Below are 24,580 nucleotides of genomic sequence, written 5' to 3' on the forward strand. Positions count from 1 at the left end.
AAATAAATAAAATGGTGGACCCAGATATGGAAAAGAATGATATCATGCCCTTTGCAGAAACATGGATGGAGGCAGAGGTCATTATCCTAAGTGAACTAACTCAGAAACAGAAAATCAAATACCACATGTTCTCACTTATAAGTAGGAGCTAAACAATGGTACGCATGGACATAAAGATGGAAATAATAGACACTAGAGACTTCAAAAGTGGGTAGGAGGGAGGGAAGTGAGGGTTGAAAATTACCTATTGGGTACAGTGTTCACTATTTGGGTAATGGGTACACTGAAAGCCCAATCCCCACCAGTAGTATGCAATATACCCATGTAACAAATATGCACATGTACTCTGTGAATCTAAAATTAAAATAAATCTAAAAAAGTCACATAAAACAGAAAAAGAAAAAAATTTTTTTTAAATTAGAAAAAAAAAGATGGGCCGGGCATGGTGGCTCACACCTGTAATCCCAGTACTTTGGTAGCCCAAGGCAGGCAGATCACTTGAGGCAAGGAGTTGGAGACCAGCCTGGCCAGCGTGGTGAAACCCCATCTCTACTAAAAGTACAGAATTAGCCAGGCATGGTGGCAGGCACCTGTAGTCCCAGCTACTCGGGAGGCTGAGACAGGAGAATCGCTTAAACCCAGGAAGGGGAGGTTGTAGTGAGTTGAGATCAAGTCACTGCATTCCAGCCTGGGCACTGTCTCTAAATAAATAAATAAAATCAGAAAAAAAATTGTGTAGTGTTTGCATATAACCTACACAGATCCTCCCATGTACTTTAAATCATCTCTAGATTTGTTTTAATTTTTATTTTATTACTGCTCCTTGCGGAGCGTGGCTACCCCATAGGCAGCATGCCCAGAATAGCCAGTCATTTCTAGAATACTTATGATATCTAATACAATGTAAATGCTATGTAATAGTTGTTAGACTATATTGTTTTAAAATTTGTATTATTTTTTATTGTTGTCATTTTTTGTTTTATTTTTCCTAAATATTTTCAATCTGTGGTCATTTAAATCTGGGGGTGCAGAACCCATGAATATGGAGGGCTGACTGTATTAACAGTGCCTGGAAATTTTTTACCCAGTAGAAATATATATTAGAGACAAGGTCTCACTATATTGCCCAGGCTGGACTTGAACTCCTGAGCTCAAATGAACCTCCTGCCTTGGCCTCCCAAAGTGCTGGGATTACAGGCAGGAGCCACCATACCTGGCTGAAATATTTTTATATCACATTATATTAGCAGATATCTTGAAATATTACTGTCTTCCAAATGAGGGTAGTTTATTAGATTCACCACTAAATCTTTTTTTTTTTTTTTTCTGAGATGGAATCTTGCTCTGTCACCCAGGTTGGAGTACAGTGGCGCGATCTCAGCTCACTGCAACCTCCGCCTCACGGGTTCAACAGAGTCTCCTGCCTCAGTCTCCTGGATGGGACTACAGGCACGTGCCACCACGCCCAGCTAGTTTTTTGTATTTTTAGTAGAGATGGTTTCACCGTGTTAGCCAGGATGGTCTCGATCTCTTGACCTTGTGATGCGTTAGCCTCAGCCTCCCGAAGTGCTGGGATTACAGGCGTGAGCCACTGCACCCAGCCCATCACCACCATTCTTTTCCGGAAGTTTTCATCTTCTCCAACTGAAACTATGTCTCTCATGGTGTCTTGATACAAATAATTACAATACAAATTCCAGTTCACATGGCATTTCTTAGGATTTATTAAAGATTTCAGTAGATGTTTATGTCTCTTAAAGAGAGTTTAGAAAGATGACATTAAATCAATATCTTTAAACTCTTTGTAGAAACTCATTGTGAAACCTTGCTTGGAGTAATATGCTACAAATATATTTGTCCATATTCTTTCTTAAATATTTATTTATTTATTTGAGACAGAATCTTGCTCTGTCTCCCAAGCTGGAGTGCAGTGGCCCAATCTCGGCCGACTGCAACCTCCGCCCCCGGGTTCAAGCAATTCTCCTGCCTCAGCTTCCTGAGTAGCTGGAATTACAGGTGCGTACTACCACATTCGGGTAATTTTTGGGTTTTTGTTTTGTTTTGTTTTTTTAAGACGCAGTCTCGCTCTGTCACCCAGGCTGGAATGCAATGGCACAATCTCGGCTGACTGCAACCTCTGCCTTCCAGCTTCAAGGGATTCTCCTGCCTCAGCCTTCCAAGTAGCTGGGATTACAGGTGCCTGCCACCATGCCCAGCTAATTTTTGTATTTTTAGTAGAGATAGGGTTTCACTATGTTGGCCAGGCTGGTCTCCAACTCCTGACCTTGTGATCCATCTGCCTCGGCCTCCCAAAGTGATTTTTTTTTATTTTTAGTAGAGATGAGGTTTTGCCATGTTGGCCAGGCTGGTCTCCAACTCCTGACCTCAAGTGATCCGTCCACTTCGGCCCCCCAAAGTGCTGGGATTACAGGCCTCAGCCACCACACCCGGCCTTAAATCATTTTTAAGCTTAAACAAAAGCACGCTTGTTTTCTCCTTGTTAAGAAACTGATTTTGTCCACACATTTTTTTTCTTTTTTCTTTTTTTTTTTTTTTTTTGAGACGGGGTCCCACTTCATCGCCCAGGCTAGAGTGCAGTGGTGTGATCTCAGCTCACTGCAACCTCCACCTCCTGGGTTCAAGAGATTCTTGTGCCTCAGCCTCCTGAGTAGCTGGGACTACAGGCACCCACCAGCACATCCGGCTATGTCCACACATTTTCTATTTGCGTCTATCTTTATAAAAGGGAATCCTCAGTGTATCTTCCTTGGTAACATTGACTTTGTAAAATGGAATTTTGTTTGTTAACATTGTTATTTTCATAGGGCTTATTTTTCTTGGAACATGCTATAAAACCAAAATATTTTGAATGTTACTCATTGACAGCAAAGAGAGTCAAGAGTTTTCATAATAACTTTAATCAGATTGCTAATACTGATGCTTAATAAAAGAAATATACGGCCAGGCACAGTGACTCATGCCTGTAATCCCAGCACTTTGGGAGGCCCAGGTGGGCAGATCACCTGAGGTCAGGAGTTTGAGACCAGCCTGGCCAACATGGGGAAACCCTGTCTCTACTAAAAATACAAAATTAGCCAGGCGTTGTGGCGGGTGCCTGTAATCCCAGCTACGCAGGAGGCTAAGACAGGGGAATTGCTGGAACCTGGAGGCAGAGTCTGTGGTGAGCCGAGATCGAACCACTGCACTCCAGCCTGGCTGACGTAGACTCTGTTTAAAAAAAAAAAAAAAAAAGAGCGAGAGAGAGAAATCTACATTTTGTTTATAATTACTGACATTTTGAATTTTTTAAAGCAGTTACATACATAGGGACCAGAATATATTTAAACGACACTAAGAAATGGTGTCCTACTATTAAGCAGTTTTGACTTTAATAGCTCAATTTTTACCATACTGTATTTTAGTGAATGTTTTGACTGTGGGCTAGGAATGCAAACGGCAGTGTCCCTTCTTTTTTTACTATTTATGACTGTCATTGTACAAAAATGTCCATAGTCTGTAAAAGTGGAAAAAATCATATTGGTAGTAGTATTGCTTTTATTTCATTTAAAATGTTCTCTAAAATAGGTCAGATGTGGTGGCTCATGCCTTAATCCCAGCACTTTGGGAAGCAGAGACAGGCAGATTACTTGAGGTCAGGAGTTCGATACCAGCCTGGCCAACATGGTGAAACCCTGTCTCTACTAAACATACAAAAATTATCCAGACGTGGTGGTGCACACCTATAATCCCAGCTACTCAGGAGGCTAAGGCAGGAGAACCTGCTTGAACCTGGGAGGCCAAGATTGCGGTGAGCCAAGATCGCGCCACTGTACTCCAGCCTGGGTGACACAGTGAGACTCCGTCTCAAAAAAAATAAAAAATAAAATGTTCCCTAAAATAAATTCCCTTTGCATTAGGAAAAACATAAATGACTTAGATAAATCTCCATTTTGTTTAATAAAATATATCATAATGCTGGGCATGGTGACTCATACCTATAATCTCAGCAATTTGGAAGGCCAGGGCAGGAGGATTCCTTGAGGCCAGGAGTTTGAGACCAGCCTGGGCAACATGGTGAGCAATCCCTTCTGTATGAATTTTTTAAAAATTAGTACAGTAGCATGCACCTTTGTTTTCAGCTACTTGGGAGGCTGAGGTAGGAGAATCACTTTGAGCCATGTTCATGCCATTGTACTCCAGCCTGGGCAACAGAGCAAGACCTTATCTCAGGAAAAAAAAGAAAAAAAGAAAAAGAAAAAAAAATACACACATGCATATGCATAAATAGTTTTCTGAATAAAACTAGAAATCAGATAAGTATCAGAGCAGTTTCTATTTAATATTCAGATAGTTTTTCTTTATTGAGAATATATAAGTAAGACTTACTTTTGGCTCTTCCAGCTTTTTGGTTTTTTTGTTTGTTTGTTTGTTTTGAGACGGAGTTTCGCTCTTGTTGCCCAGGCTGGAGTGCAGTGGCACGATCTTGACTCACTGCAACTTCCGCCTCCCAGGTTCAAGCAATTCTCCTGCCTCAGCCTCCTGAGTAGCTGGGATTACAGGCACACACCAGCACGCCCAGCTAATTTTTTGTATTTTTAGTAGAGATGGGGTTTCACCATGGCCAGGCTGGTCTTGAACTTCTGACCTCAGGTGATCTGCCCACCTCGGCCTTCCAGAGTGCTGGAATTACAGGCGTGAGCCACCGCGCCTGGCCTTTTTTTTTGTTTTTAATAGAGAGGAGGTCTCACTATGTTGCCCAGGCTGGTCTTGAACTCACGCACATAAACAGTCCTCCCTCCTCTGCCTCCCAAAGTGCTGAGATTACAGGTGTGAGCCACCATGCCCGGCCCCTCATTTCTCAATCATTTCCTGTGTATGGTTTTCCATAGTTATCAAAATGCCCTCACACTGTCTTAGAAAACACAGTAAAGAAGTATAAAAACATTTTTGTCAGGGCATCTGGTTTTTAATATATTGTAGAGTTGTCTTTTCTTTAAGGTCTAGTGTTGGTATACTCACTAGACCTTAAACCCATACCTGGCTGTGCCAGAAATTCTTCAACTTAGACATTTACTTCCAAGTCTTTTAATGAACACAACTATTATTAATATAATAAATTACTGTGCTAAATGTTTGGAGACTTCAACTAATTATTTTATATTTATGTTCAGCACATAAATCCCTTTATAAGGAGGTTTGTTAAATATTAAGTGGATTATCTTGGAAGGACACACAATCTTTTATTCTGCGGTTCTTTAAAACTTGTATTTCCTTACGCCTGAGAGAAGTGAATTGTCTGATTTGGAGCACATGTGGGGAATCAGTTGATTCCTCACTTTTTTTACACTGGCTTGATAGATGCCTGGCTGGATAATAAGGGTCCAGCATTAGTCAGTGGATCCTGGACCATGGAGGACCAGGCCTGCATCCCAAATCCTGTGCTGTACCATCGTAAAAAAGTGCTCACATGTAGCCTCGGTGCATATTCTTTGAAAGTAAATTAGTAACTGACATTAACCCTAAAAATGTCCTTTGGAAACCAGAATCTTAGGAAAGTAATTGCATTGGGTAAACAGTTATTAGGCATGTATGTATCAGGCATTGCACTAAACTCTGCTAACACAGAAATGAAAGGAAACTCATCCAGTTTTCATGGAACTTGTAAGCCAATGGGGAAGTCAGAAAAACCAAGTATACTCATGTGTTGCTTAAGAAGGAGGATACGTTCTGAGAAATGCGTTGCTAGACAATTTCATTATCTTGCGAATATCAGAGTACACTTACACAAACCTAGATGATCTAGCCTACTGCAGACCCAGGCTATATGGTATAGCCTATTGTTCCCAGGCACAAGGCTGTGCAGCATGTTACTATACTGAATACTGTAGGCAACCATAACACAATGGTAAGCATTTGTGTGTCTAAACCTATTCACACACAGAAAGAAACACTAACAATATAGTTTTGTTGTTGTTGTTGTTGTTGTTGTTGTTTTTTGAGACGGAGTTTCGCTCTTGTTGCCCAGGCTGGAGTGCAATGGCACGATCTCTGCTCACTGCAAACTCTGCCTCCCGGGTTCAAGCGATTCTCCTGCCTCAGCCTCCTGAGTAGCTGGGATTACAGGCATGTGCCACCTTGCCCAGCTAATTTAGTATTTTTAGTAGAGACAAGGTTTCTCCATGTTGGTCAGGCTGGTCTCAAACTCCTGACCTCAGGTGATCCACCCACCTCTGCCTCCCAAAGTGCTGGGATTACAGGCGTGAGCCACTGTGCCCGGCCAGTATTATACTCTTAAGGGATCATAATCATATATGTGGTCCACTGTGTATGAAAGGTTGTTATGGGGCGCATGGCTGTATTGTCATACATGTGTCAGGTGCTGGTAAGATGTCAGATGTCCTCTAGGGATATGAATAAGTGAATAATGAATTTGGCTTCGGGATTTAAATAAAACTAAAGAAAGTCAGTGTCATTTTACTCAAGACCTTTAGGGTAAGTAGGCATTGTCAGTTGACCACTTGGAGGTGGGTGGGAATGTCTTCTAAGTAAAAGGAACATGCAAAGTCAAATAATTGAAAAACTGATAAGTTTTGGGGACATCAAGTGGTCAAGGCAGCAAAGAACTAAGGGCTTCTTACAGGGACAAGTGGGGTGGGTAGAGATACAAATGAGGCTAGCTAGTGCCTATTGTAATGAGCCAGTATATTCAGCTCTCTGATGCCAAAAAACCATGCAGTCTAAAAGTTGCCTGCCTTTGGGATGGCAGCATTAAGTGCTGTCTCATCAGCACTCTCATAGTACTTTATAGTGTGTGTATTCATTTATATTTGGGCTCTACTTTTTTAAAAAAATTGAGCCTCACTATGTAGCCTAGGTTGGTCTTGAACTCCTGGCTTCAAGCGATCCTCCTGCCTTGGCCTCCCAGAGTGCTGGGATTACAGGTGGGAGCCACTATGCCCAGCCTGCACCCTGCTTTAATTGGGAACATAAGATAAGCATAATGAAGATAATCACACAGAGCAGTGTCTGATCAGTGTCCAAAGATGTGGTTGCTGCTTTCAGAATTCTGGGCAGAGATTTCTGAAGACACGCTGAGGTTGTCAGAGAAGGATTCACAGAGATCAGATCCAAACTAATTTTTGAATAATGAGTGTATTTTCAGTAGACATGGAAGAGGAAGAAGAGCATTTCAAGTAAGGAAATTTGTCACCTGGACAAGGACAGATGCTGGGAAAGTGCGTCATTGTGTTTGGAGGCTAGGAGAGTGGCAGTGGGCTAGAATAGAGGGCAGGGAAATAGTGGAAAATAACTTTAGCCCTATTGTATGTTGTCAGCTTAAATAAAATGATTTGTTTTCCACTTCAGATTGTTATCCTATAGGAGTAACCTGGTCTCCAAAGTAAGAAAAATATGGTTTCTTGGAAAACTGAGGTTTTCAAGGAAAAGTAAATAAACACACTCTCCCTGTGTGCCTGCTTCTGTTGCAGGTTTGCCATCCTGTGACCAACACATTAGAAAGGGTGATAAGTTCATTTTTAAAATATTTCCTGAGTTTCTATTATGTGCCAGGGGCTATTCTGGGCACCAAGGTTCATTGGTGAACAGACACAAACCTCTGCCCTGATGGAGCTGACTTTTTAATGTAAATATAAGTCAATGTGCTAAAGAGGACAAGGAAGGGGCCCGGCGCAGTGGCTTATGCCTGTAATCCCAGCACTTTGGGAGGCCGAGACGGGCGGATCACGAGGTCAGGAGATGGAGACCATCCTGGCTAACACGGTGAAACCCCCGTCTCTACTAAAAATAGAAAAAATTAGCCAGGCATGCTGGCGGGCGCCTGTAGTCCCAGCTACTTGGGAGGCTGAGGTAGGAGAATGGCGTGAACCCGGGAGGCAGAGCGTGCAGTGAGCTGAGATCATGCCACTGCACTCCAGCCTGGGTGACAGAGTGAGACTCCATCTCAAAAACAAAACAAAACAAAAAAAAAAAACACACAAGGAAGAAGTAGAGCAATTATTTGGTGGGAAAGAGTTAAAAAAAAAAATTGATACTGAAGGTGGCTTAGGGTGATGCATTCCCAAATAAGATTTTGCCCACAGCACCTTTCCTTCAGTCAGGTTGCCAAGAAACGGGATTCTCCCATTAAGTTTGGAGAGTTGGAGTCTCAGTTTGTGTTTCTGAGTCAACCAGAGGCCCTTGTTTGCAGGTCCCACCTGACTCCACTCAGACCTGGAACAGGTTCCCCAATTTGCCTGAAATTTTCCCAAGGGCAACTAGTAACCCAGATTCCAGGTGAATCAGAATCTCCAGGATTGGGGTAGGGGAGGACAGGAGTCCATGGTTTTTGTTTTCTTGAAACAGAGTCTTACTCTGTTGTTGAGGGCAGTGGTGCAGCGATAGCTCACTGCAGCCTTGACCTTCTGGCTCAAGCAATCCTCTCACCTCAGCCTCCCCAGTAGCTGGGACCACAGGCATGTGCTACCACACCCGGCTAATTTTTTTTTTTTTGAGACGGGGTCTTACTCTGTTGGCCAGGCTGGAGTACAATGGCGCCATCTTGGTTCACTGCAACCTCCACCTCCCGGGCTCCATTGATCTTCCCACCTTAGTCTCCCATGTAGCTGGGACTACAGGCATGTGCCACCATGCCCAGCTAATTTTTATATTTTTTTAATAGAGATGGTTTTGCCATGTTGCCCAGGTTGGTCTCAAACTCCTGAACTCAAGCGATCCACTCACCTTGACCTCCCAAAGTGCTAGGATTACAAGCATGAGCCACTGTGCTCAGCTGGGTTTTCATGTTTGTTTGTTTGTTTTTTGAGACAGAGTTTTGCTCTTGTCACCCAGGCTGGAGTGCAATGGCATGATCTCGGCTCACTGCAACCTCTGCCTCCCAGGTTCAAGCAATTCTCCTGCCTCAGCCTCCCGAGTAGCTGGGATTACAGGTACCCGTCACCAGGCCTGGCTAATTTTTGTATTTTTAGTAGAGACAGGGTTTTGCCATGTTGGCCAGGCTGGTCTTGAACTCCTGACCTCAAGTGATCCACCCGCCTTGGCCTCCCAAAGTGCTGGGCTTACAGGCGTGAGCCACCATGCCCAGCCATTCATGTTTTTAATAACCAACTCCAGTTCATATTATTATTGTTTATTTATGTATTTATTTATTTATTTTGAGACAGAGTCTCACTCTGTTGCCGAGGCTGGAGTGCAGTGGCGCGATCTGGGCTCACTGCAAGCTCCGCCTTCCGGGTTCACGCCATTCTCCTGCCTCAGCCTCCCGAGTAGCTGGGACTACAGGCGCCCGCCACCATGCCCAGATAATTTTTTGTATTTTTAGTAGAGACGGGGTTTCACCATGTTAGCCAGGATGGTCTCGATCTCCTGACCTTGTGATCCGTCCGTCTCAGCCTCCCAAAGTGTTGAGATTACAGGCGTGAGCTACCACACCCGGCCTTCATATTATTTTGAAGCAAATCTCAGATGTCATTTTTTTTTTCATTCATACCTATTTCAGTATGGATTTCTAAAAGATACAGATTCTTTTTTTAAAAAATGTGATCCCTGAGGTCAAGTGATTGAGACCATTCTGGCCAACATGGTGAAACCCCCATCTCTAAAAATACAAAAATTAGCTGGGCATGGTGGCACGCGCTTGTAGTCCCAACTGCTCGGTAGAATGAGGCAGGAGAATCGCTTGAACCTGGGAGGCAGAGGTTTCAGTGAGCCGAGATCACGCCACTGCACTCTAGCCTGGCAACAGAGCGAGACTCCGTCTCAAAAAAAAAAAAAAAAAATTACCCGAGTGTGGTAGTGCACGCCTGTACAACTGAAAAAATTTAACAGAATGATATATTTATAATTCATCAGGAATTACAGAATTTCAATGCTGATGGACTCTGGGAAATTGTAAATTTGTAGGATTAACCTAGGATTATGGAATTATATGAGCTTTTAATTAGGCAAGGTCTTTGGGAGCACAGTCTCCATACAAAACACAGCTGCCTTATATTTAAAACCTGGGTATTTATTCAATATTTATTATACCCACTTATGTGCTATTTGCTTGGGATATGAAGACCAATATGATGAGATTCCTGTTTTTGAGGGTAGTACTATAATATCTTTTTTTTTTTTTTTTTTTAATACGGAGTTTTGCTCTTGTTGCCCAGGCTGGAGTGCAATGGTGTGATCTTGGCTCACTGCAACCTCCACCTCCCAGGTTCAAGCGATTCTCCTGCCTCAGCCTCCCGACTAGCTGAGACTACAGACATGCGCCACCGTGCCTGGCTAACTTTGTATTTTTAGTAGAGATGGGGTTTCTCCATGGTGGTCAGGCTGGTCTCGAACTCATGACCTCAGGTGATCCGCCTGCCTCAGCCTCCCAAAGTGCTGGGATTACAGGCATGAGCCACTGTGTCCAGCCGTTAGAGTTTATCTTAATGAAATGTGGGCCCTATATGTATAGCTATTCTCTTGCTTGCTAAAATAATCATGGATGTCTTGATTTTCACAGATTTCTGTTTCCATTGCCAGATTCACCATTGTTAATGGTCATTCCTTTATAATAGATGACAAGTCATGGAGTTCTGGAAGTTTGGGAGCTGGTTAAGTTAAATGATTTTCAAACTTTTTTCTTGCAGTTGAGTAAGAATTGAGCTACTCAGCTGAAGGGTGTGTGTGGGGAGAGGTGGGAGTGTGAAGAGTGCCTCCACCACCAGCTGTTTTAGGCCTCCAAGACAGCTCCTGGATACCTTAAAGAACACTGGGTCCCAAAGTTAAACACTCACCGATGTGGTCTGTTAAGTTCATTAAGAAATGGGAAACAGGACCCAGAGGTTGGAGCTTCTTTGTCGTCACATGATTAGTCAATGTCAGTATCCAAAACAAGCCCTGCGACTTCCAAATTCATTGTCCTTGCCCTGTGTCTCCAGCCTCTGTAAAGCCTTGCCAGAAATTCTCCCCAGCCGCCTTTATGGTTGGTCACTCTTTCCCCCATGTTATAGCACATTCTTTTGCAGCTGGATTGCTTAGTATGTTAGGCTTATTTCTTTTTTTCTTTTTTTTAATACTTTAAGTTCTGGCCTCCCCTAGCCCCCGCCCCCAACCCCACAACAGGCCCCGGTGTGTGATGTTCCCCTCCCTGTTCTCATTGTTCAACTACCACTTATAAGTGAGAACATGCAGTATTTGGTTTTCTGTTCCTGTGTTAGTTTGCTGAGAATGATGGTTTCCAGCTTCATCTATGTCCCTGCAAAGGATATGAACTCATTCTTTTTTATGGCTGCTGTTAGGCTTATTTCTGCCCCACCTCATTCCTAGCTCAAGTAGGAATTAAAGCAGTTTAAAGACCTTCAAATTCTTCATTTCTTGAGATGAACCAGAGTCATTTATTGCCTATGTTAATTGTCATCTTTTCCAACTTTGGGATTTTTTTTTTTTTTTTTTTGAGACAGAGTTTCACTCTTGTTGCCCGGACTGGAGTGCGGTGGCACAATCTTGGCTCACGGCAACCTCTGCCTCCCAGGTTCAAGTGATTCAGATTCAAGCCTTCTCACCTCCCAGATTCAAGCAATTCTCCTGCCTCAGCCTCCCAAGTAGCTGGGACCACAGGCCCAAGCCACCATGCCCAGCTAATTGTTTGTATTTTTTGTAGAGATGGGGTTTTGCCATGTTGCCCAGGCTGGTCTCCAACTCCTGAGCTCAACCGATCCACCTGCCTCAGCCTCCCAAAGTGCTGGAATTATAAGCCACCATGCCCAGCTGGGAATTTTTATTTATTTATTTTTCTTTATTTTTTGAGACGGAATCTCCCTCTGTCACCCAGGCTGGAGTGCAGTGGCGTGATCTTACCTCACTGCAACCTCTGCCTCCCAGGTTCAACCAATTCTCCTGCCTTAGCCTCCTGAGTAGTTGAGATTACAGGCGTGTGCCACCACACCCGGCTGAGTTCTGTATTTTTAGTAGAGATGGGGTTTCACCATGTTGGCCAGACTTGTCTCGAACTCCTGACCTTAGGTGATCCACCCACCTCAGCCTCCCAAAGTGGTGGGATTACAGGCATGAGCCACTACGCCCGGCCAAATTTTTAAATTTCTAAGTTTTTCTTGTAATAATTTGCCTTACTCTTTTCCACCCACTCCTCCTTGCTTTTAGGAGGCCCTAGCTGGTGACAAAATAAATGAAGAAATCCTTGGTTGAATAATAACTAAAAAACTTAAAGCCAATCATGCTGAGTTTGATAGCTTCTTTTCTCCCCAAATGGATATAATTGTGAAAATATTGTCATGTTTTCTTCTAGCAAAACGTCATATTATTTCACAAAAAGCCCAGCGATTTCACCTGAAGAAGCTTGGGAACTCCTGCCAAAAATTGTAGCACTTCTCACATTGCAATGGTAATGAATTGTTGCATGTCTGTCTTCCAAAAGAAAGTGAGTTCCTTCAAAACGGGAACTATGCCAGAAGGTGAAGTCTTGCAATTTCAAAATTTAACAGCACAGAACAATTACAATATAGTAAAAAGAATAAGATGAGAATACTTTACATCCTTATCAACATGAATCGTTATTTGCCCTGCATAAGTGGCTATTCATGGCATAACTTTTTGGTGATGACACCCATTGGAAAACTGTTTGTTCAAACACAATAGTTCACTTTTCAGCCTTGCTTCTTCTGTTCTACAAAATGTGAAGGATTTTAAAATTTATTATTACATTTATGTCATACTATTTTATATTCCCACCCCCTAGCATAGCACCTGGCGCTAATGTTTGTTAAATGAATAATGAATATTCTTTACGTCCATTGCATAGCTTTATTAGAGATAGGAATTAAAGAAGGAGACTTTCTAATTCCGTAAGCTGTTCTTCAAGGGTAGAAAACAAAAGGAGGCACAGGAGAAAACTGTATAAACAATTTAAATATCTGTCCTCCTTCCTTCTTCCTTTCTCCTATCCTCCCTCTTTCTGAATACTCTGATCCTATAATCTCTGCCAATGAACTCATATAACCCCTTCAAAAGATTTGGTTCAAGACCTTACAAATGACTATGGGGCCAAAATCGAGTAACCGGGACTGGATTTAACTTCCTGTGTAAAAATGGTGAAAATCAGACACAATATATGAAATAATGGTATTTTAGATATTATATATCAGGCAGCACAGGACAGTGACTCCTGAGAAGACAAAACAAGTGAGATGAGCCCTGTAACCAACCCAGCTTACTGTCAAGAGTGTTTCCTTACCATAGCTCAGGGGAGGAGGAACCCACAGGAAGGCTGATAATCTGCCTGAGTTGAGCTGATGTCTCTGAGAGGTTAAAATGGCCTAAGTTCAGCCGGGTGCGGTGGCTCACACCTGTCATCCCAGCACTTTGGGAGGCCAAGGCGGGCGGATCACGAGGTCAAGAGATCAAGACCATCCTGGCCAACATGGTGAAACCCCGTCCCTACTAAAAATACAAAAATTAGCTGGGCATGGTGGCGCGCGCCTGTAATCCCAGCTACTCCCGAGGCTGAGGCAGGAGAATCACTTGAACCCGGAAGGCTGAGGTTGCAGTGAGCTGAGATTGTGCCACTGCACTCCAGCCTGCCAACAGAGCGAGACTCCATCTCAAAAAAAAAAAAAAAAATGGCCTACGTTCCCAGGGCAGAGTACCAGAGAGAGAGAGCACTCCACTCCACTCCACTATCTGGAGATCTACAGAGTCTTTCTCAAGTTTTCAGCTGATAACTGATGTGTTTAAGAAAACTTCCTAAGTTCTGGGAAGAAACACTACTTGGAGCTCACATAGGGCAGAGAATAGTTTGTGTTCCCATCTGCAAGAGTGCAAAAATCCTTGTAATTCACAGGATATCAGATGAAGTACTCAGAAGGGTGTTTATTGCCTCACTATAGGGCAAAATGAATCCTAGACTAAAGATTGACAAAGCTTAAAAGCAAGCCTTAAAAGGATCAGACATTTTATAAAGAAACTTTGTAAAGTAACTTAACTGTGTCCTAGACAAAGCTCAAAAATATCCAACACCTGATAATGTAAAATTAACAATATCTGACATCCAATAAAAAAATGACCAGGCATGCAAAGAAGCAGAAAATACCACCCTTAATTGGGACCAACAACAACAACAAAATCAATCAATAGAAACAGACGCAGAAATTATACAGATGATAGAATTAATAATTTTTTGTTGGCCAGATGAGGTGGCTTATGCCTGTAATCCTAACACTTTGTGTGGCGGAGGCAGGCGGATCGCTTGAGGCCAGGAGTATGAGACCAGCCTGGGCAACATGGTGAAACCCTGTATCTACAAAAAATACAAAAATTAGCTAGCCATGGAGCTCATGCCTGTAATCCCATTATTTTGGGAGGCTGAGGCAGGAGGATCACTTGAGACCAGGGGTTCAAGACCACCCTGGGCAACACAGTGAGACCCTGCCTCTTCAAAAAAATTTTTTTTTAAGTTGTTACTATCTTATATAAGTTCAAGAAAATAGTGGAAAGATTGAACAAATAATGGCATGGAATCTCATCTTGGGCCAAGACAACAAAGCAAAAAAATTTTTTAAATAATAATGACATGGAGTATATCAGAAAGACCCAAATTGAACTTCTGGAGATGAAAACTACAGTGTTTTAAAATAAAAGTGCACTGGATGGGATTAACAGGAGATTAGAGACTGCAGAAGAAAAGATTTATGAATTTGAAGACATGTGAATAGAAGCTATCCTAAATGAAAGCCAGAGAGATTAAAATACTAAAAAAGGCCAGACATGGTGGCTCACACCTGTAATCCCAGCACTTTAGGAGGCCAAGGTAGGAGGATCGCTTAAGCCCAGGAGTTCAGGACCAGCCTCCTGGACAACATAGTAAAACCCTGTCTCTACAGAAAATACAGAAATTAGCTGGGCATGATGGCAAGTGCCTGTGGTCCCAGCTACTCAAGAAGCTGAGGTGGGAGGATCACCTGAGCCCAGGAGGTCGAGGCTGCAATGAGCTGTGATCCTGCCACTGCACTGCTGCTTGGGCAGCAGAGCAAAACCCTGTCTCAAGAAAATTAATAAATTAAATTAAAAAAATAAAAGACTGAAAGAAAATACAGCATCATTGAGCTGTGGGACACTTCAAATAGTCTAATGATATAATTGTAATTATCGTCCCCAAAGAAGAGGGAGGGGCATAAAATATTTGAAAAAATTAATGGCTGAAATTTTTCTAAATTGGAGGGAAACTATAAACCTGCAGATTCTAGAAGCTTAGTGAACCCTAACCACTGGAAGCATGAAGAGAACTACACCAAGGCTTTTCATAATCAGATTGCATAAAACCAGTGGTAAGGAGAAAAATATTTAAAGTGTCCAGAGGAAAAAATGACATATTATGGAAAAAAGCAAGGTAAGAATGATGGCAGACTTTTCTTTGGAAATAATGCAAATGAGAAACAGTACATCAATATCTTTAAAGAACTGAAAGGAAAAAAACCCTGTCAATCTTGAACAATATGCCCAGTGAAAATATATTTCAAAAACGAAGGCAAGATAAACACTTTTTTGGGGGGTGGGGATAGAATCTCTGTCTGTCTCCCAGGCTGGAATGCAGTCACACAATCACAGCTCACTGCAGCCTCAACCTCCCCAGGCTCAGGTGGTCCTCCCACCTCAGCCTCCTGAGCAGCTGGGATTACAGGTGCGCACCTCCATTCCCAGCTAATTTTTTTATTTTTTGTAGAGATGGGGTTTTTCCATGTTGCCCAGGAGGGTCTCAAACTCCTGGACTCAAGCAATCAGACCACTTCAGCCTCCCAAAGTGGTAGGATTACAGGCGTGAGCCACGGTGCCCATCTCACAGTCTTTAAAGATATATCAAAACTGAAAGAATTCATCAGCAAAGACCTGCACTACAAAAAACATTAAAGGATTCCTTTCAGGAGAAGGAAAATGATACCAGATGGAAATCTGGACTTACTTAAAAGAATGAAGAACACTAGAAGTAGTAAATATGTCAGTAAAAATAAAGTGACTGCAGTTCATTTTACCTTCAATAGGTCAGGGAGTAAAAATGTGATTTTGAAGACTGCAACTATTCCGTAGTTCATGTCTGCTTAAAGTCTCTCAATAATTTGCTAATCTCAGCACCTTTTAGAGGTAAATTTGTTTGTAAACTATTAGGAAGTTATGACTCATAGCAACTTACTACAAGTAAAGCAAATGTCAGTAGTTTTTGGCTCTTGGTGGGTTTGTTTTTTTTTTTTTTTTTTTGGAGACAGGGTCTCACTTTGTCACCCAGGCTGGAGTGCAGTGGCGTGATCTCAGCTGACTGTAGTCTCGACCCCCTGAGTTCAGGCCCTCTTCACTAGGTTATATACATACACATATGTATATGTATATATATAAATTATATATATATACACAACACACACGTATGCATACATATATATATATATATATATATTTTTTTTTTTTTTAGATGAAGTCTTGGTCTGTTATCCAGGTTAGAGTTCAGTGGCATGATCTTGGCTCACTGCAGCCTCCGCCTCCCAGGTTCAAGCGATTCTCCTTCCTGCCTTAGCCTCCCAAGTAGCTGGGATTATAGTCATGTGCCACCATGGTCGGCTGATTCTTGTATTTTTAGTAGAATGGGGTTTTCACCATGTTGGCCAGGCTGGTCTTGAACTCCTGACCTCAGGTGATCCGCCTTGCCTCAGCCACTAGGCTATATTTTTGAAAGAAGAAAAAGAACAGAGAAGCAGATAAAGGAGGAAACAAAAACATTTGTAATAGTGGCCACATACCAAATTTCAGTTTGTGCAGTCTTTGAAATCCTGTTTTATTACTTTTTTTTTTTTTTCTTTTTTTTGAGACAGGGTCTCACTCTATCACCCAGGCTGGAGGGCAGTAGTGCGATCTCAGCTCACTGCAGCTTCCACCTCCTGGTTCAAGAGATTCTCATGCCTCGGCCCCCATAGTAGCTGGGATTACAGGCACACACCACCACACCCGGCTCATTTTTTTGTATTTTTAGTAGAGACAGAGTTTCACCATGTTGGCCAGGCTGTTTTATGACTCTTAAGGGTGAAGTTTGGTTTTCTTCCATTGCTACTGGTCAGAATATCTTTTTTTTTTTTTTTTTTTTTTTTTGAGATGGAGTCTCGCTCCGTTGCCCAGGCTAGAGGGCAGTGGGGTGATCTTGGCTCACTGCAACCCCCATCTCCTGGGTTCAAGCAATTCTCCTGCCTCAGCCTCCCGAGTAGCTGGGATTACAGGCATCCACCACCACATACAGCTAATTTTTTTGTATTTTCAGTAAAGACAGGGTTTCACCATGTTGGCCAGGTTGGTCTTGAACTCCTGACCTCAGGTGATCCACCCATCTCGGCCTCCCAAATTGTTGGGATTACAGGCGTGAGCCACCGTGCCCAGCCCAGAACATCTTAAATAGGCAAAACTGATTTGCTGAACTAGGTTTCCTGAAATATCTGTTCTTGCAACCAATTGTGTTTCTTAATGAGAGCTTAGATTTTCTCCCTCTGTGTGGAAAAAAAATTAATAGTCTGTTATATCTCTGCCTTGGAGGTCTTTGAAGTTTTGCTGTGAGCTTAATTAAATTCAGACTATTTTTAAGATACAGTATTTCTTGGCCGGGCGCAGTGGCTCCTGCCTGTAATCCCAGCACTTTGGGAGCCTGAGGCAGGCGGATCACCTGAGGTCGGGAGTTCGAGACCAGCCTGACCAACATGGAGAAACCCTGTCTCTACTAAAAATACGAAATTAGCCAGGTGTGGTGGTATGGGCCTGTAATCCTATCTCAGGAGGCTAAGGCAGGACAGTCACTTGAACCCGGTAAGCGGAGGTTGTGGTAAGCCGAGATTGCGCCATTGCACTCTAGCCTGGGCAACAAGAGAGAAACTCTGTCTCAAAAAAAAAAAAGATACAGTATTTCTTTTAAGACAGCTGATGTTGCTTATTCTCCAGGCCATTAGGCTGCTTTAAAATGTTCTAAGAGCTGGGCATGGTAATTGTAATCCCAGCACTTTAGGAGACCAAGGTGGAGAATCACTTAAGTGCAGCAGTTCGAGACCAGCATGGGCAACATAGTGAGACCTCGCCTCTACCAAAAAAAATTAAAAAAAAAAAAAGTTATAAGTATTTAGCTGGGCACTGTAGCATACACCTGTAATCCTAGCTACTCAGAAGACTGAAAGGGGAGGATTGCTTGGGCCCAAGAGTTCAAGGCCAGGCTGGGCAACATAATGAAACCCTGTCTCTTCAAAAAAAAAAGTTCTGAGTATTTGGTATATTTGGTATACTTAAGGAGAGCAAGCCTTACTTGAGGTTCTTTTTAAATTTTATTTTATTTTTGAGATAGGGTTTGGTACTTTTGCCCGGGCTGGAGTGCAGTGGCAAGATCACGGCTCACTGCAACCTTCATGTCCTGGGCTCAAGTCAGCCTCCGACCTCAGCCTACCAAGTAGCTGGGACTAAAGGCAAGCGCCACCACACCCGGCTAAAGTGACTTGAGGTTCTTGTACTTCAAGGACCATTTTGGGTCCTTCTTCTCCTTGTTTTATTAATTGTATTTCTTTTTTGATTAGATCTTACATGCATGTGGCACAAATTTCAAAAGATACAAAAGGACATATAAATAAAGAGTATCGGGCAGGCGCGGTGACTCATGCCTGTAATCCCAGCACTTTGGGAGGCCGAGGAGGGCGGATCACGAGGTCAGGAGATCGAGACCATCCTGGCTAACATGGTGAAACCCCGTCTCTACTAAAAATACAAAAAATTAGCTGGGCGTGATGGCGGGCGCCTGTAGTCCCAGCTACTCAGGAGGCTGAGGCAGGAGAATGGTGTGAACCCGGGAGGCTGAGCTTGCAGTGAGCCGAGATTGCACCACTGCACTCCAGCCTGGGCGGCAGAGTGAGACTCCATCTCAAAAAAAAAAAAAAAAAAAAGAGTGTATCTTCCTCTGTTCCCCAGTCACCCTGTTTTCTTCCCAGAAGCAACTAGTGTTATTGGTTACCTGTGTTTCATTTTAGGTTCTGTGCATTTACACACACACATCATTTATGTGTGTGTGTGTATATATATGTGTGTGTGTGTGTATTTCCCCCACACACATTTGGGAACATAATGTACATACTATTCTGCACCTTTCTTTTTTAATTGACCATATATCCTTCCAAGTCAGTACGATTAAAACTGCCTCATTAGTTTTAATGACTGCAGAGTATTCCACTATGTAGGTAAACCATAATTGATTTAACCAGGACATTTAATCATGGACATTTAGGGTTTTTAAGAGAGTTTTTTAAATTAAGATATAATTTACATACCAGAAAATTCACCCTTTTAAAGTATATAACTCAGTAGTTTAATACAAGAACTCTTTTTTTTTTAAGAGGCAGAGTCTGGCTCTGTCGCTTTGGCTGGAGTGCAGTGGTGTAATCATAGCTCACTGCAGCCTTGACCTGCTAGGCTCAAGCAAACAATCCTCCCATCTCAGCCTCCCAAGTAGCTGGAACTACAGGTGTGCATCACCACACTCGACTAATTTTTAAATGTTTTGTAGAAATGGGGTCTCACTACATTGCCAAGCCAGTTCAAGAACATTTTTATTGCCCCAGAAAGAAACCCCATACCCATGACATCTAGGGTTTTGCAGTCCTTTGTTAAAACCAATTAATACTAAAATAATAATAATAATAATAATAATAATACTGCCCTGGATATTCTTTTTTTTAAATGATTGAATAATAAATTTATTCTGCTATTTTACAATAAAAATTAATGTTGCAGAGAGTATTCTTACACATATATCTTGGCAGAGGTAAGCCAGAGCCTGTTCTTTTATCCATGCCCTGGATATTCTTATACACATATCATTTGGCACATGTGAAAGAATACCCACATGACAGCTGGTTATGGTGGCACATACCTGTAGGCCCAGCTACTTAGGGGGTTAAGGATCTCTTGAGAGAAGAGATCAAGTCCAGCCTGGGCAACATAGAGAGACCCCATCTCTTAAAAAAAAAAAAAAAAAAAAAGGTGAGTAAAAAAGAATATCTGCAGTACAAATACCTGGAAATGGATTTGCTTGGTAAGCTGATCTGTGCACTTAAGATTTTGAAAGACATTGCTAAATTGCCCTCACTAGAGGTTATATGAGTCTGTATCCTGTCAGTGTATAAAAGTTCCTATTTCCCCACTCCCTGCTAGCATAATCCTTCCAACTTTTTTATCTTTGCCAATCTGACAGGACATGTAGTATCTCACTACAATATTAATTTATATTTCTCTTATTGTAAGTAAGGTTGATTCTTTTATATGCTTAGGAGCTGGTTGTATTTCCTTTTCTGTGAATTGATTGCTCATAAACTGATTAAATCTTTGACTGATATTCTGGACGGATCCTGATAAAAAAATTTTCCTTATTTATAAGAGCTCTTTATGTATTAGGGAGAAAAGCCCTGATAAAAAAATTTTCCTTATTTATAGGAGCTCTTTATGTATTAGGGAGAAAAGCCCTCTGGGGTATGAAGTGGAGGTATTTTTCCCAGTTATTTTTGTTTATTTGTTTTAGTCTTTGACTTTGCTTATGATGTGTTTTTCTTTTATCATGCGGAAGCTTTGCATTTTATGTCATTGACTTTGTCAGTCTTTTATAACTTGTGTGTCTTATGACATCCTTAGACTTTCCTCACTCCAAGATTGTTAAAAAAAAAAAAAAAAATTCTCCCATGTGTTATTCTATTACTTTAAGGTTCTTTCTCCCTCCACCATTTAACTCCTAGAGCCATCTAGAATTTATTTTTGTGTAAGATATGAGGTGTGAATCTACCTTATTTTCCCCATATTGTTAACAACTTTTCCCCGCCTCTTTGAAATGTCATTTTTACACTGTCCTCTTGATTAAAAGCTATTATTTAAGATGTTTGTTGGTGCAATTCAGAACAATTTTAAATATTAGCTTTAATTTTTTAAGAGAGGTAGTCAGGTGTTCAGGACAGTGATTTCTGAACTCTTGGGGTGCCTACAGCCCCCTTCCCTCCACGACAAATCCCACTGTCGAGTGCTGCTATTTACAGAGGGGAAGACATCTTGCTCACGTCTGTTGGGCCAAGAAATAGTTTCCAATCACTCATCCAGGGATTTCCCCTTAGCCTCATAAAATCTACCTGGGGTCAGCCACCCATCTAGGGATTCCAGGGTTGTTACTTGAATGTGAAAAGAGCCTCAACAGGAGTCCAGAAGTAAAGGGAGAATCTTTCCAGAGAAAACGAAATTCTTCACTTTTGGGTCATTAGTGACTGATCTTCAGATTATCTTCTCATTTTATTTTTTTTTAATTTTATTTTCTGAGACAGAATCTCGCTCTGTCACCCAGGCTGGAGTGCAGTGGCGTGATCTTGGCTCACCGCAACCTCTGCCTCCCAGGTTCAAGCAATTCTCCTGCCTCAGCCTCCCGAGTAGCTGGGACTACAGGCATGTGCCACCATGCCTGGCTAATTTTTTGTATTTTTAGTAGAGACGGGTTTCACCGTGTTGGCCAGGCTGGTCTCGAACTCCTGACCTCAGGTGATCCACCCACCTTGGCCTCCCAAAGCGCTGGGATTACAGGCATGTGCCACCACGCCCGGCCTATCTTCCCATTTTAAAATCATAGACAATTTTTACAATTTTGATTTGGTAAATTTACTTTGATGGACCATAGGTCATCTGGTGAAAGGAACCCCTGGATTAGGCTATATTATGACTATATTTTGGCATTATTTGAAGCTAGAGAATACAGGGCTAAGGGTCATCTCTTTTAATTTGAAACTGTTTAAGGTGAGAAAAGAGTGTGGCCCTTTAAAAAGCAGAATTCTCAGGGTGCCCCTGACTGTAAAGGCTCCTAGAGTTGTACCTACTGGGACCAGAGGAGAAGGCCTGTCTGGCAGTTCCTGATGCTGCTGATAGGGGGTAGATATCCCCAGGGAGCCTTCTTTCAAGCCAAGTGTTTGACTCCCTGTTTTGTTTGGTAGAGAAGGTTGCACAATGGCTTTTAATCTCATTCAATATTATAAAAGTGTTCTGTTTGCACTACTCAAGGAGTAGTTTGTCACTCTAAACTTAGGGGTAGCAGATGTTCTCTGTGCTTGAAAGTGCTGGTGGTAGTAACACCTCAATGGAGTGACTGGTGTTGACTTCCTGCCTCAGGGCTTGTTTAACCCTTAGGGCACCTCATCAAGTAGAGGAACTAGGCAAGTGTGTCAAGTAAGGAGGGAAGCTGGGAGAGTTGTGGAAGTGTTTTTCTTTGGTATAGGCTATTTTTCACTTACATTTTTATTAATTAGTTTGTTCCAGAGACAGACACTTAAAAAGAATTCACAAAGGATACAGGAGAATTCAATTTAAGTGGTCATGTTAAAAAAGTAATATCTCCTTTATAGGCTTAATGTATATCATAATTGGCTAATTTATTCCATATGATTGTGATGCCTGAGAGACAAGCCTATGGTATGCCGATGAGCCATGATTAATACAATTTTATCTAACTAAATGTCGTCAGGATTTAAGGGAAGACCTTCACACAGATTTTTCTGTATCTATGTGATGATCATTTTCCTGCTTTTCCTTTCTGTCCCATCTTCATTCCTCCACAGTCATGTTACACTAGTATAGTCATGTGAGTGTGCCCGTGAGTAACTCCAAGTTGAGTTCTAAAAAGCAGGTTTCACTTAGCCAGCTGTCCTTGTCAGTTTCAGCCTTGGGAGTCACCTTTTGGTATCTTTTCCCACTCCTTGTTCCTCCTTTCTCAACCATCATTTCTCCTCTCCACTGGATTCTACTCACAGGGTTTGTAATCTCCCAGATCATTCAGCATCTGAATGAATTCAGCCGCCAAGGGGAAGATCCCTGGCAGATCCCAGTGGGGGTACTTACCCCTTCCAGACTCTTCCTGAGGAAAGCAAGTTACCTTCCATGTAGCAGGAGTACATTTTATACTAGTTTGGCCTTGTGACTGTTAGAGTGGGAAGTCTGAGGGAATTGGAGAAGAGATGCAGTTTTAACAGAGGAAAAACATTTAGTAGAGACTGTCCCTTCTGCCTTCTTCGGGCGTGTCCCTCTTCTGGGCATCTCTTCAGGATTTCATTCCTACGTCCAACTGCCGTTCACAACTGCCCTTTCCAACTGCTCCAGAACTCTTGGCCCTGGCATTCCGTGATGTAAATTATTCCACGCATGGCTCAAAAGGGGTGTGAGGCGGTGTTGCCAGGTGTCGGATCACTAGTGTAAGTTTCCCAGTCTGTGGGGAGAGCTGCTCTTGGAATCTGCAGTTGTTGTTGTTTCAGCCGAAGCGTAGTCATTTCACTGGCTAAGCTTGACGCTGTTGCTGGCGGGGGAGAGAGGGATCTCAGGGCCTGGAGCTGGGGTGAACTTTTTTGGTTGAGATTCTCTACTTTAAGGATTCTAGTGTTAGGATGTAGATTGTTTGGAGTTGAACAGGGGTGGTGCTGCTGCAAAAGGAGAATGCAGGACCGGCAGGCCAGAGCCTGGAGAGACTGCCTGCGGCTAGGGTGCCCCCTCTTCTCTCTCTAAATGCAGGAAGAACCATTTTCCTATCTTCCTAAAGATAGCCAGAATATGGCAAAAAATGTAGATTGCTCACCATGTTTAGGAACACTGAGTCACAAAATTAAAAGACCTCTATGTCTATGAGATCTTTTCTAAAACATAAATATTATTTCTCCCCTTGTTTATTGTACATTTTGAGGAAGTTACTATTCATGGTTTATAGCCCCTTGGGGGAATCTGCATGTGAGGGAGGTTGCTGCCAACTATCTTTGATTTGTCTAGATTCTTTTTTGACTTATAAGTTAAAGGTTTGTTTTCAATAAAAAGTTTAAATTGAATACTTTATCTCTCAAATGACCTCAAAATTTTTTAAATTACATTAATAATAAGCAGAGGAAAACTCACATGAATTACAGTTATTTATCCAGAAAAGTGTAAGGCATACTTTTGTATTGCATTGATACTACTGTCTAATCTGCCTTACTGAAACCCGTTTTCCTCTCCCTTTTCTTTATAGTTGTCATGGATGATGATGATGACTCGTGTCTCCTTGATCTTATTGGGTAAGATGCTTATTCCAAAACCCGGGTAAATCAAATGTGTGAGGTTTGCTGAACACTAAGACAACCTAATAGCATATTAACACCTGGTAGGTATTTTAAATAAAAATAAAATAATGATCGTAGGTTTAGTAGAGAAACAGAGACATGATTAACATAGGGGTTGTAATTCAGTAATTCTTTTTTTTTTTTTTTCCCCTTTTGAGACAGGGTCTCACTCTGTCACCCAGGCTAAAGTGCAGCAGCACAATCTCAGCTCACTGTGGCCTCCACCTCCCAGGCCCACACGATCCTCCCACCTCAGCCTCCCAAGTAGTGGGGACTACAGTCATGTACCACCATGCCTGGCTAATTTTTTGTGTTTGTTTTTTTTTTTATTTTTTTGTAGAGACAGGGTTTTGCCATGTTGTGCAAGCTGGTCTCCAACTCCTAGACTCAAGTGATCCTCCTGCCTCAGCCTCCCA

At 42.2% G+C, this 24,580-nt stretch overlaps 1 protein-coding gene across 6 annotated transcripts in view; it reads left to right on the forward strand.

The window, feature by feature from the left end:
- Positions 1–24,580, forward strand: part of BICRAL (BICRA like chromatin remodeling complex associated protein) — a 116,820-nt gene that overhangs the window by 48,010 nt on the left and 44,230 nt on the right. For 4 of the 6 annotated variants that reach the window (XM_063725235.1, XM_054557510.2, XM_024248869.3 and 1 more), the window contains 2 exons: positions 12,299–12,394; positions 24,074–24,119. In XM_063725235.1, coding sequence (XP_063581305.1) covers positions 24,079–24,119 — 41 coding nt within the window. In that variant the 5' untranslated portion in view covers positions 12,299–12,394; positions 24,074–24,078. Of the gene's footprint in view, positions 1–12,298; positions 12,395–20,040; positions 23,274–24,073; positions 24,120–24,580 lie in introns of those variants that run through there. The other 2 variants (XM_002816897.6, XM_063725234.1) reach the window with 2 other exon arrangements.

Source organism: Pongo abelii, chromosome 5 (genome assembly GCF_028885655.2).
Source record: "Pongo abelii isolate AG06213 chromosome 5, NHGRI_mPonAbe1-v2.0_pri, whole genome shotgun sequence".
Lineage (NCBI taxonomy): Eukaryota > Metazoa > Chordata > Mammalia > Primates > Hominidae > Pongo > Pongo abelii.